The sequence below is a fragment of the Tiliqua scincoides genome, chromosome 3 (genome assembly GCF_035046505.1).
Source record: "Tiliqua scincoides isolate rTilSci1 chromosome 3, rTilSci1.hap2, whole genome shotgun sequence".
NCBI classification, from domain to species: domain Eukaryota; kingdom Metazoa; phylum Chordata; class Lepidosauria; order Squamata; family Scincidae; genus Tiliqua; species Tiliqua scincoides.
The window spans coordinates 114,743,068-114,757,369 of record NC_089823.1 but is presented as its reverse complement, the minus strand read 5'-3'; the positions used below and the strand labels follow the sequence as shown (position 1 = coordinate 114,757,369).

At 45.4% G+C, this 14,302-nt stretch overlaps 1 protein-coding gene across 1 annotated transcript in view; it reads right to left on the bottom strand.

The window, feature by feature from the left end:
* KLF12 (KLF transcription factor 12) overlaps positions 1–14,302 on the bottom strand; it is a 270,025-nt gene that overhangs the window by 153,018 nt on the left and 102,705 nt on the right. The window contains exon 2 of the mRNA XM_066619600.1: positions 9,245–9,334. Coding sequence (XP_066475697.1) covers positions 9,245–9,310 — 66 coding nt within the window. The 5' untranslated portion in view covers positions 9,311–9,334. The remainder of the gene's footprint in view (positions 1–9,244; positions 9,335–14,302) is intronic.

Below are 14,302 nucleotides of genomic sequence, written 5' to 3'. Positions count from 1 at the left end.
GGCAGTGGTACGGCCACATAAGATTGGATTATAAAATTAGTTATCTGAGATGTCCAACCCAGATCTATTCATCTTTGAAATGAATGAACTGTGCTGAACCCATCTTTGCTTCACAGAGGACTACTGAAAAAATATAGAATGTTTCTGTTGAACCTACTTGTGAATTATAGCGCAAATGAGCAGTACTCCGGAGCCGGAGTCCCTGAGGCAGTTCGCGGCTGTACACAGTCATGCTCTGGCAACTCCTGCAACGCCGCTGGAACCAACCGTATTGGCCTCTGCCTTTCCACTGGACCATTCCAGCGACGTGGAGAGGGGGGGATTTGCTGCATGGGTAACAGCCTATCACCATACCCACTTTACCCAGGTCTCGCGCACTGGAGAGGACACTCCAACTTTGCCATATGGCGTCAGCACAACACGGGGAGCAGCAGTTTACCGGTTATAAGTCTTCGTTCGATTGGCGTAGAGCATGACGCCAGGGGCTACTTCCGATGGTGGGAGAGCTCATTGCATCTCATTGGGCAGCTACCGCCCGCCTTAAGCTGGGCAGTCCCCAGCCATTAAGGTGTTGCCTCACCACAGTCCGTTAACTTCACGGGGTGCGTGGGGTTTAGGGTGAAAACCGACAAGCGGATCAACAACTCTGCACCATGCAACAGAAAACAGAAGGAATTGTCACTCCCAAATCGGCCTTTTCAGCCACACTAGACGCTGTTCCAGAACCACCATTCAGAGCACAATACCATAGTCTTTCGAGACTGAAGGTTGCCAACAACTTGAGCAGTACTTTAGTAGAAGCCATTTTCAAAGAAAAGAATAAAAGCAGATTCATATGATGATCTGTACAGAACAATGGATTGCAATTCTCACAACAGTGGCATTTATACAGCTCTTACAAATATTCAAAGCACTTCCCATACATTATCCTGGTAAGTCTCAGGCCTGGGGCTGAGACATAGCAGCGAGGCCATCCAGCACATTCATGGCAGAGGTCAGATTGAGTCTTACGACTATAGCACACTAGCACTCTAAAATGGATTTACTGAAAATATGTGGACAAAATCATTGTTTCCAGGGCTCTTTGCACATGACTGGAGGCCTCTGGCATGGCAGAGGACTGATGAGATGACAAATACCAGGTGATATTTGGCATGTCCAGCAACCTTACACATGTTTTAAAAGTGGTTGTGGATTTTAATAAAGGGCATTGATCCTTGAGACCAAGCTATAAGTGCCGCAGTCTGCTCAGTCCATGCTTCCTGTTAACACACCACATAATTTATCCACAATTTATCTGCAAACTGTTCAGGCCCAAGATAGCGGTATTAATGGCTTCCGTGTGTATTAACAAGGCGCACGGCCCCATGAATGGGGATGCAGACATCTCTAAATAACAGCTTAACAACATCTCCTCCGAGCATGAAAGCAATACAACAAAATCCGGTGCTGCATAGGAAGGTCTGGGAGATAACTTATGTGTGCAATCATCTCCACAAAGGAGGTAACAAAAATGCCAATAATGTTTAAAAGGAATATCAGTCTTTCAGTCGCTTCCCAGCAAAAATGAGAAAAGGAGAATGCTTATAAAAGGTACCTCAAAGAAAAATATAAGTATTGTTAAGAGCAGAAGAACCAAAAATAAAATTGAACAATTTAACATACAAACAAGATTATTTGCCACTTTGTCTGCCACAGGAGATATCGTGTCATTTTAACTTGACTGGCATTTCACAGAATGCAAGGCAAGAACAATCTTTAACTTGCAGCCATCCAATATGTTTTGAGGTAGTGTTGAGGAATGCTTTACAAAAGGCACAAAACGGGTGCATTGCCATTTGACAAAAGGCGAGCTGCAAGATTTGGTGATTGTATTACACCCTATTATTCATACAAATCTTCACTGAAGATGTAGGAAAAAAGACCAGTTATCTGTGCTCATGAAAGTGGGAGAGACAACATCCCAAGAAGCTCAAGGCATTAAATTATTATTGAAGAACACAAAAGCCAAAGTGGCAAATTATTGCTAGAGCAACCATTTTCAACCACTGTGCCATGGCACACTGGTGTGCCACGAGTGGTCCACAGGTGTGCCACAGGAATTTGGGGAAAAGTCATTTATTAGTAGGGCCAATGAGGGATGTGAGGCCCCACTCCCCACTGGCAGTATGGTGTGTCTTGTCAATTGTCAAAAACTTGATAAGTGTGCCTTGACAATTTTAGTGCCTTGTCAGTGTGCCATGAGATGAAAAAAATTGAAAATCGCTCTGCCAGAGGAAATATTTTTAAAGCTTTGTCGTTATGGTAGCATCTAGGCAAATTTCATATTTGTATCATTTGTTTGAAGAAGTTTAGACCCCGCCTTTCCCCTCTTGATCAAGAGACACCAAGGCGGCTTACAACACAATTCTAAAAACAGTAATACAATAACAAATAAAGCAGCAACTGCAACTACTGAGAGCAACAAAAACAAAACATAAAGAAGCAGTAACACTATAAACAAAGCAGGCACAGAGCAAAAGTCTAATCCCTCAAAGCTAAATAAAACAAATGTTTTCAGTAGCTCTAAGAAAGTGGGTAGGAAGGGAGCCAACCTGTTCTCTACAGTCAGTTTCACATGCAGAAAGCCACCACAAAGAAGACCTTCTCCCAAGTCACAACCAGACAGATTCCATTAGAAGCAAAATTTGCAAGTGGGCTACCCCAGTTGACCTCAGGTGCAGTCCATATCATAAGGGTGGAAGGTGGTTCTTCCACCTTCCCAGTTTTTAACCCATTTTTGCCCTGCTCAAAGGTGTACACATTTGGTCCCTGTTGCATATATGCAATGTTGGGCAGAAATGGTACAGTGGTTCTCATACTTTTAGGGAGATTTACTCCTGAAGGAAGTCTTTGCAGGGGAAGGGTGAGGGCAGCAAAGTGATTCCCAGGATCGCGCTGCTAAGGGGGGTGAAGGGGTGCTTTCACTTAGGTAGTGCTGCTGCTAGAGGCCCCAGGAGGTGCAGGGAGCCCCACGCAGGGCTCCCCAAGGCCTGGGACATTGTGAAATAAGTGAGTGCAAAGCACTGTGTGGCCTCTCCCCTTCCCCTTTCCCTTAAAGGAATGGTGGACCTTTTACACAAATTGGTGGGTTGCAACCCACCAATTTGAGAACCAAAGGTATAAACCATTTTGGGCTTTAAAGACAACAAATAGCATTTTGAATTGGAAATAGACCGACAACCAGTTAAGCAGTTACAATAGTGGAGTTGTCAGGACCCAGATAGGACCGAGTCTTTATTTAGCCTTGGGTGAGACTTGAGAAAATATTTGGGTTATTTTCTGCGATTTAGAACCTTCAACAGAGTAATTTAGGGCGCAATCCTAACCCCTCTGGGCCTTATGTTTGACACCCCTGGTTAAGAGTATTTTTGGTTGTGTGGAAAAGATTTTTGTGAAATGAACATGTGTTGGTTTCCTTCACTTTCCCTGCAATCCTGTCCACACTTAGCTGGGAGTAAGCCCCACTAACTAGAATGGGACTTACTTCTGAGTGGACATGCAGAGAATTGGACTCATAGGGCGCAATCCTAACCACTTATGTCAGTGCTTTCCAGCACTGACATAAGGGCAATGCAGCTCTGAGGTAAGGAAACAAACATTCCCTTACTTTGAGGAGGCCTCTGTGAGTGACACCCAACTGCAGGATGTAGCACATGTCCCCTTGGCACCACTATGCCACTGCTGGAAAGTACTGAGATAAGGGGTTAGGATTGTGCCCTTAGTCAAATACTTTGATGTTTGTTAAACTCATACAGCCTCATTCTGCACCAACCAAAATTTCTCAGTAGTCTTCAAGGATAGCTCCCTATAAGCATTTTACAGTGATTCAGGTTCAACGTAACCAGTGCATGGGGTGCTATAGTCAGATTTGACTGATCCAAGAAAAGAAGGCAGCTGGCACATCAGCCTAATCTAGGCAAAAGTGCTCTAGGCCACGTCTGCCACCTGGGCATCCAGGAGCAACACTGGATTCAAAGGCACCCCCAAACTGCAGACCTGATCCTCCAAGGGAAGTGCAAACCCACCCAGAATATGGTGACAATCCATTACCCAGGTTGCAGGTCTTCTCACCAATAACACCTCTAACTTATACAGATGAAATTTCAACTTTCCCCCTCTCATTTAGTATATCATGGACTCCAGACACTGGTGCAAGACTACCCCAGCTTTCCCACTGCCAGATAGAACAGAGATATAAATGTCATCCACAAACTAGTGGCACCCAATCCCACCCCAAACTCCTTGATAACTGCCCCAGAAGTTTCACGTAAATGTTAAAAACATGGGGGACAAAAATATAGCATTCCTGTGGGATGCTTTAGGCCAGTGGTTTTCAAACTCTCTGGGAGAGTTTGACAGCCACGAAGTGTTTGCTCATAAGGCAGGGGGGCGGTGGGCAGGCAGCCTCTGATCTGGGCGCAGGGGCACGCTGCCACTCACCACTGCCTGCAAGAGCCTCCCGGGGGTCAGGGGAGCCCAGTGCCAGCCTCAGCAGGGTTTGCCACGCAGCACAGACCTCTCCAGAAGGCGATTGCAACCACTTCCTGTTTCTCGATCACAAAACTGGAAGTGGTCATGATCACCTTCTGGAGGGCTCTGAATTGCCCAGGGCTCTCAGGCTGGGGCGTCATGACGCCCCAGTTTGAAAACCACTGCTTTAGGCTAAAGACCAGGACATCAACCAGGAGTCTCCCCACAACCACCTTCAGGAACCTATCCTGAAGAGGATACCTATCCTGAACCTATCCTATCTATGAGGAGCTAGAACAGCGATTTTCAACCTTTTTTGTCTCATGGCACACTGAAAAGGCACTAAGATGGTCAAGGACATCAGTTTTTGGACAACTGACAAGCCACACCACACTGCTGGTGGGGGGGCTCACATCACCCTGTGGCCCAACTAATAAATGAGGGCAATTAAATAAATAAATGAATGAATGAATGAATGAAAGTTGGATAGGATTGGGCCCTGACTCTCCCCAAATTCTCATGGCACACCTGTGGACTGTTTGTGGCACACCAACATGCTGGGGCACTGTGGTTGAAAATCGCTGAGCTAGAACCACCACAAAATCATGTCTCCAGCTACCCACAGAACCAAGGCTTATCCCAGCTCTGGGCCATGAAAAAACACCATAGTTGATGGTACGGAAAACTGACACTTTCAGCAGAACCAACAGCGATGCACTCTCCCTGACCAGTTTCCAGTGTTGGTCACCAACCAGAATGATCAAAGCTGTCTCTGTCCCAAACCCTTGACAAAAGCCAGACTGAAATAATCAGCTTGTACATGCATGCCCCCTTATTTGTGGGGGTTCCATTTTTGAACCGCCCGGGGTTAGCTGAAACCACAGATGCGGGCAAACGGCCATCCCCACAGTCTGGGGGGCTACCCCCCTTCCAGACTGAGGGGAGCTCTACTCCCCTCACCTCTGGAGGTGAGTCTGAGCTCAGCAGAGGCTGGGGATATGCCCCCCTCAGCCTCTTATGGATTCAGACCAAGCTAATAGAAAAAATGAACTAATAATAACAGAAAATAGCAATAGAAAAAATGCAACTTCCAGTTTCATGGACAAACTTTGCGGGCTAGGGATAGTGTTCAGCTAATGGGTTATAAGTTGTGCAGGCCTGTTCTAAGGCCTGAATCCAAAATATGTCTCAGTGCACATTACATATCACAATGTTATGATTTAAAAGTTTCTCATAATTTCGTTATCTTATGTTCTTCACCTGCTCTCATGGTTGTAAAAAAACTGAGTGGATTGCACTTGCCAAGGAAGACTTACCAAATGGAACCAGCACTGCAGCAGCGTAACCATCAAAGCATTTGCTCAGTGCAAGCTGAAGAGTGGAAGGAGCATCTGAACAATCCCTTTCTTCTGAAAGTCTGAAAAGGTCACCCAGTATTGTACCAGGCCCAAGACAAATATGCAAAGAACAGCTTGGTTGCAGTTTCAAATATAACTGCAGGAAAGTAGCCCCTCACAGAGCTTGTGAAGCAGCTTTTAATAATTTAATAAACAAAGAACTCTGCTGGATTAGACGAAGGGTCCGCCTGAATCTAGCATTCTGTTTCCAGTGGTGGTCAGCCACATTCATTTGAGGAATACACAAGCACTGCCTGAAAGCAACAGTCCCATGTCGTTTGTTTCTCTTCTCTGCCCTGAATTTACTGCCAAGCAATTTCTTTGGGTAATTTCAACTTTCAACTATCAAAAAAGCAACCGCTCTCATTCCAGTCATTATAACCACACTCCCTTTCTGTTGAACTTGAATATATAATAGGCTTACTCCTCAACTTCATCCCATCCACTGCTTATTCTGCTGTTTTTACTGTGTCAATTTGAACTTAAATTTGAACTGTCTCAATCAGATCTTAGTTGTGATTTAGGGCCCAATCCTATCCAATTTTCCAGCACTAGTGCAGCCATGCCAATGGGGTATTCACTGCAACCTGCAGTTGGGGGGGGGGAGCAGTCACATAGGCCTCTTCAAGGTAAGGGAATGTTTATTCCCTTACCTTGGGGCAGCATTGCAGCTGCATCAGCACAGGAAAGTTGGATAGGATTGGGTACTTAATCCTTTACCCTGTTGTCTGAAGGCTTCTGGCCACCTAGCCATGAAAGCAACAAGTCATCTACTCTAGAGGAGCCTCTCTAAAATCAGTGGAAGTGCTCTGAAGTGACTGGACAGTGGACCATGACCTCTTTTGCGGCAGCATTCCTGACAATTATTTTCTAGATACTGCCTGTTTTTATAAGATGATACAAATGTGTTGCTTCCTTCCACTGGAAGAGAGGCAGTCTCAACAAATCACAGGAGTAAGTGAAGCTAGCACTGATGAAGAACTTCAGGCATCAATCCTTAAGGAGGTTTTATACTGCTATCATAATAATCATTAGTATCACCATTACCTGTCCTTTGATTACACTGATACTCATGGTTTAGTTCTCTCACCAAACGCAGTGAGCATTCACAGCCTAGAAAATATAACTGGGGGAATCCAGACAGTATGCAGGCCACACTTATCACATACAATCACCACTTCTATGTCTCAATTTCTTGGCCTCAAATTATTCCATGATGGTTGAAACCAGAGAAGTTTACAAAAGGACACAGAACTAGACTTTTCGATTCCCTTACCACAAGTGTGGACCCTCAAATGAGCCTCAACTGGTAAGACTCTGAGTCCCTAGCAATACATTAAGGGCTACTCTTACCTGATGAGGGGGACAAGGAGATTAAGGTGTTTCTGCCGGTGCATCACTGACAGACAGAAAGAGCAAGGGAGAGGAACTAGACAAGAGGAGCCACTCTCAGTTGCTTCTCTTTTCTCCACTTCCTATCTCCCCTGTTATCTTTGCTTTTTCAAATGGCAGGGAGTGGGCAGGAGGAAGAGGAAAGCAGAGAGATTTGGGTGGGATGGTGGAAAGGGTGATCCAGGGGTAGAAGGGGAAAAACTGAATGGCATAAGACTCAACCTTTTGGGGTGCAGCACCAACCCTCAATCTTGAGTGCCACAGAGGCTTGGACTTGGCCTGCTTCCTACAGTTTTTCTACTTATCTCTGAACAGAATTAAAATCATCAGCTTCCTTGACTTTCTAACCTAGGTCTCATGTCCAATTTTGATGAAGATGAAAGGAATTATGTAAATGGTGCTCTTATTCTTCAATAAAGTGTACTGCTCCAGTTTTCTGGCCACTGAGGGCAAAAGCACTAGAATCACTGAGTCTTACCATTGCTCCACCTGAATCAAGGGTGCAACCTACCGTGCAAGCAACACTCACTTGAACTGCACATTTTAAGCTAGTGGTTCCCCAAACTAGTGAGCTGTGACCCACCAGCCAGGGAAGCCCTTGTCCCTGCCCCTTTAAGGGGCTGGGGGGACAGCAATTCGCAGGATCATACTACTTCCAGGAGACAGGGGGGGTTTCCCTACCTGCAGCCAGTGCTGCAGTCCTGAAGGGTCCAGGGAGCCCTCTGCAGGGCTCCCCATGGCTGCAGCAGTGTAAAAAAGAGGAAAAAATGGGCACTTCTGGTTTTTGTGACAAAACCAGAAGTGCCCCTTTTTTTCTTTTTTTAAAAATACTTTTACAGTCACAGGGAGCCCTGGGGAGGGCTCCTGAACTTCCCAGGACTACAGTGATGGCTGCAGGCTGTTTAAAAAAAACCCCACCCATTCCCAGCAGCAGTGCGTTCCTGGGGATCATGTTGCTACCTTTCTCCCTCCCCCCCCCCCCCCGCAACAACTTATAGTACTTCCCTTATAGTGCTCCCTTGTAGGAGTTTGGGAAGCACTGTTTTGAATGATTACACAGGCCTACAAAACTGAGGGTCAGAAAAGTTTTTCCCAAACTTTATGGTGGTTTGATATGAATTTGGGGTGCTAATTCCAAAAATGGCATCCGTTTTGCCCTATCACGTCTAGTTTTGGAGATACAGTATAGCCTCATGTATAGCCTCATAGCCTTGTGACCAGTTCAAGCAACTTCCTCATGAGGAAGCCATGGTGTAGGCTACCTCATGAGGAAGTTGCTTGGACCATTCACTAAAAAGGCTATGCCGTGTCTCCAAAACTAGACGGGATCAGGCAAAACGGATGCAATTTTTGGAATCAGCACCCCAGATATACCCAGGAATTGGTGTAACGCAGTGTAACAAAATGTGTGTTGGCCTGTGTTATCAGCAGTAGCAAGTAATGTGTCTTTCCAGAAAGCTTGTCCACCATTCCTGATATTCTTACCTTGGTAAGTTCCCAATGAGGCACAGAAGACGTGAAAACATATAAAGAGCTCTGCTGGATGACACCAAAGGTTCACCTAGTCCAGTATCCAGTTTCCCATAGTTGCCAACTGCTTCATGAGATTTATGAAGTATTTAGGTGTTTTTAAGCCATTCCATGACTTCTTGGTAACAGCTTGTCTTTTTGGGGGGGAGGGGTGCAACTGGACTGTAGGGGACAACAGAACTATAGGAGGTAGGAAACTAGGTGGGTCAATCAGATGAAAGATGCTTGCAGAAAAGTCTATTTCCCAGGGTTGCCACTATGGAACAGGTTAAGTGTTCTGCAGCAATCTTGCCTTTGGAAATAGGAAGAGGGGAGCACATCACGCAAAGGAAAGTCTCTACATTTTCCAGCAACCTGAGTCAGCACAAGAAGGTTAAGCGGGCATGGAGAAGAAACCGGAAACTTGCACTTACCCCTTGTTCCGATTCCAGCAGCTCTGTTTTGACTCTGACTGCAGGCATCCCATCAAGCATTAACATTCTGTTTTCAAAAGTGTTAATATCCTTCAAGAGAACAAGAAAAACATGGGTGAGATTTGCGGAACAAAAGATGGAATAATTAGGGTTTTTAACAAGTTCACACACACAAAAATAATAAAATCAGGTGATGCATCAATGGATTGTGTTTAAGTTTGTTGGAATTGGCTCACAATATCAAAATAGTTGCCTGTTTGAGGATACTCAGGACAGAACATGGCTTTTCTTATGTTTGATTTAAGAAAGGAGGTGTTTGTATGTTACAATGCTATAGGAGTGAAGGAAAGGCATAATTGTTATTAGGCAAAGAATTCAGCTTTCTGAGAATCCTGACTTTTTTTAAAAAAGCAAGTTTCTAGCCTTCACGACCACAATGGTGTGCCTGAAAATGTATGTGGCAAATGTCACGGGGTGGGGCAACTCCCTTTCCCTTTAAGATGGTTTAGGCTGGGAGTTGGTTAACCAGGTGAAGGGTATTAATAACTTAAAGAATAAAACCTGGGCTTGGTGTGCCTGAAAACAGAGAGCAGGGGGAAGGGTGCTAACAGCTTTTATAGTGGAAGTAATACTGAGACCTGTAAGATGGTAGTTTTAGCCTCTATTTAGGTAAGATCTTTCTTGTTTTTTAAAGCTATTGTGATGCATGTAGTTATGTCTTTTTGGAGCAATTGAAGCTCCCTTAAGCTTTAATAAAAATCTTTTATATAAAACATTGGGTGCAGTGATTGACCAGGGACATGTATGATGGGACCTGGGGCTTGGAGTGAGCAAAAATAAATAAGCATTGCTCTTGGGGGTTGTGGAAGGTGGTGTAGGCGGAGGAGGGTTGAGTCCTGGCTGGTTTGGGGGTCTCCCTTGGTCCTTCCCTACCCCAGGGGTGATGTTTGTTACAGCAAATGCCTGCTGAAACCTGGGAAGCCAGAACAAGTGGTGTAATACATTTGCACTGCCGCGATGCCCTGTATAGTTCCATGAATAGAGGTGTGAAGAATGAATTATGGAAAACAGCAAATACTGCAGATGAAGTTAGGCAAACAAGAGGAACTATGCAATGTGCTCATTTGCAAGACTTATACAGAATGCAGAATTCAACTTTTCTTGGTGCTGAATTTTAAATTTCTCATATTGTATCTCACCCTTCCTTCCAGGAGCTCAGAGCAGTGTCCAAATCAACTTCCTTTTATCCTAACAGTATCACAGCAAGGTAGGTTAGGCTGAGAGGTAGTGAGAGGTCCAAGATCCAAGTTTCATGGCTGAGTGAGAATTTTGAGCCAGACCTTCACAAACCTAGTCCAACACTCTAACCACCAGTGGCAGACCTCCCCAGCCCTACACCCCCGGACAAAGGTCCATGATAGTACCCCCTGTGGGATGTTGCCACCCTCCCATGAGCAAATTCCCCCCACTTACCCGGAGTACACAGTGCCTCGCACAACTCCAGGTCATGCCAGGGAAGCCTCTCTGAGGCTTTATTTAAGACACTTTAAACCATGCTTCCATAAAACCAGAAACACAGTTTCCGACCATCGGGAGTCTCAGAGAGGCTTCCGCAGGGTCCTAAAGGCACACAAAGCTCCTCACCCAGGGTATTTGCCCCATAGGTAAACAGAGAGGTCCACCACTGCTAATCATTATTTCATACTGACTCCCATACAAAGCCCTCATAAGCCAGAATACAATTTACAATCTAATAAAGAAAAAGTATAATTTATTGTCAAATCCACCCTGAAAATAGGTAGTCACAAGGAAGAGCAAGAGTGAAAGTGAGTTTGGCTCATTTTGTATAAGATGGACCCTCCTTAGGCTTGGAGGGATGGGATGGGGGAACAAATGGGGAAGTTCAGAATAAACAATTAAGATGCAAAAAAAAAAGGCAGAAAAAGTATTGCAGACTCAAAGTCTTCTGCCCAGAAGGAGTTTGCGTTTGCTTATCAGGACTCGATTTCACATCCAAGGGTGTCACCCAACAGCAGTGGTTTGGCTGTTAGCCAAGGGTGGAGCAGAAAAAAACATCCAGCCAGGCACTCAGTTTTCAGCCACGCTCTTCAGCTTAGCAAACTGAAGTCCTTCAGGATTTGTGAGTACTAAGGGGAAAGAGGGTGATGAGAGGGCTACAGCTGATGTTGCTGTTGGAATTGTTATAACCTATAACACTGTAACGTGACTGTACGAAAGAAGAAGCCAATAAACCACTAACAAAAAAGACTGATATTTATGGCAGGGCTTGGGCCAATGCTCTAAGAAAGCATCCCTGAGGTATGCTGCATAGTTTACGACCTACTAGGCCAACGGCAGTGCACCAGCCACATATTATAACCTGCCAGGTGCTTTACATCCTCGCTCTTTCAGCAGTTCCAGGCAGGCAGCAAATCCAGGAAGTTTATGGAGTCCTTGAAAGGCTGCTCTACATGGCTGGTGCGCTGTGTTCAGCTTGGGAGGGTCACCAGCTGTGCAGTTCTGCCTCAGGCTGTCGAAAAAGGCAGATGAGCCAACGCTATTTGGCACCCCTGAGGAGGTCTTGCTTGAATGAGGAAAGGGGCTGCCTCCACCCAAACTAAGGCAGGAATGAGGGCAGCAGAAACAGAAGACAAAGAACCATTTTCAAACCTCTCAAACTGACAGGTTTAATGAAGTGTTGGAATCTGATTAGAGGCTAATGTCCCTTTTAGTGCTTTGCACCAATTTACAGCCGATATACTTTAACCATTTTCCCCCACTGACTGCGATGAACTCATTAGATTTTTTTAATGCAAGCTAACCAGACCCTTTGACGTTTTCAAGTAATAAATCACAGCAGCCCAACTAGTTCATGTGCCATTTAACACATTTACATTTTGCTTTCATTTTCATGGCTTTCTTCCCATTTTGTTGTCCCAAAGCATATTTCTCAGAAGCGAGGTCCTGCCCTTTTTCTGCAGTAACAAGAAAGGGGAACAGTGTGGAAAGGTCTGGCTCCTACATGATACATCAGTATGGACAGAAATTTATTCAGAGCTTTTATTTTCTCCTCTACTGGAACCAACTAGGAAAAACTAGTCATGCACACCGCCTGGATGGGATGCCACTTAGAACATATTTAATCAGGTTTCCATGACAAAATCATCAGCGTGTCATTTCCCATCTCACCAGGAAGAATGAGTGACACGGGGGTTAGAGCAGGCCTGCACAATTTGTGATACTTCTCACTCCACGCCTCATTGGCCACATGTGGACGGCTCCACTCACTCTTCCCTTGCAGGTGTGTCTGTTAGCAGCCTCTGTCTTGCCAAAAGGCTCTTTGCCTGTGGCTCTTAGCCCAGGTGATCATGGCCAAAAGACTCAAGAACCTTTCCTGGCTAGACTTTTGATGACATAGCCCTTGGACTAGTATCCTCCCCCTTCCATTTCAGCTGGAGGAAGAGAACAGCAGACAAAACACCTACAGCAACACAGTTTGTTAACAGTGCTCGTGGTTAGGATGGCAAGAGTGTTCCCTTGCCTGTAGCAGCTGCACATGCAGCATAGATTGTTTTTATCTGCTTTTTAAGCAGTCCTGTTGGATGATTTGACTGTATAGGCCGGTCAGACAGGCCATTCCAGGAGAAGGAGGGTCCATCACAGACAAATTCTCTCTCCTTCTGGTCTCTTCCCCCAGCTCTCAGATGCCTGGTGGGCTTGGCAGTGATTCCTTGAATCTGAAGCTGCTGCTTCCAAATGCCAGGTTGGTGAATAATAAAAACCTATATCATCCAGGATCTAATCCTGGACGCCAACCTGGTATGTATCACAGACACCTGGTTGGATGAGGCAGGAGTCAGTCTCTCCCAGTTTTGTCCTCTAGGTTTCCAGGTGTTGCAGCAGCCACGATTGCAGGGACGGGGAGTCCATCTCCCTTGCCAGGTGCCCTGTTCAGCAGTTCACTGGGTTTGAGTGTTTGCGTGTTGTGTTGAAAGGGCTGGACAGGATTGGGATTCTGTTGGTGTACCACCCGCTGTGCTGCCCAACAGTCTCTCTGAGCTAACAGAATTGATCTTGGGGGTAGCATTGGAGTCCCCCCTCCTATTAGTGGTGGGGGACTTCAATGTTCATGCCATGGCCCCTGGAGTTGGCGCAGCTCAGGATTTCATGGCTGCCATGACAACCATGAGCTTGTCCCAGAAGATCTTGGTCCCGACACACATGGCAGGATACGTGTTGGACCTGGTGTTTACAGCTGAGCCAGGGGGTGGTGATCTGGAAGTGGAGGAGATTAAGATCACTTTGTGGTCATGGACAGATCACTTTTTGGTAAGGTTTAGGCTTACCAAGGTTTAGGCTTTTGTTGCGGTTCTGTCAGGTCACTTCTCTAACAGCTGCACTGGCTACACATTCGTTTCCGGGTCCAATTCAAGGTGCTGGTTTTGACCTTCAAAGCCCTATACAGCTTGGTATTGTGAGAAACTGCCTGCTTCCATATAATCTAGCCCATCCCCGCAGGTCACTGGAGAAGACACTTTTATGAGTGTTGCCGCCCAGGTAGGTGCTTGGGGCAGTGGCAAGAAACAGGGCCTTCTCAGCAGAGGCACCAACATTATGGAACTCCTTCCCACTTCATTTACAAACTGTTTCCACGTTGGAAATCTTCTGGTGAGGCCTGAAGACATTTCTTTTTAGACAAATCTTCTGAGTTTCTGGCCTTTTTAACATCTGGCTTTTATGGGCTTGGGGCTTTTATAAGATTGTTGCTGCTCTTTTATTTTATTAATATTTTATAACTGTTCTTTATTTTATGATGTTCTTAATTGTGAAGGGTTTTTTTTAATGTGTTTTTAATGGTGATTTTATGTTATTTTATTTCCCCACACTGTTGTAAGCTGCCTTGGGTCCCTTCGGAGAGAAAGCGGGGTAGAAATACAGTAGACAGGCAGACAAGGCAACCAGGAGCACAGTACACTTGCTGTATTGAGCTTGGATCATGACAAGCACAACGGGATGATTTAAACCAAGGTTAAAACTTTGAAGTCTGATTGGAAACAC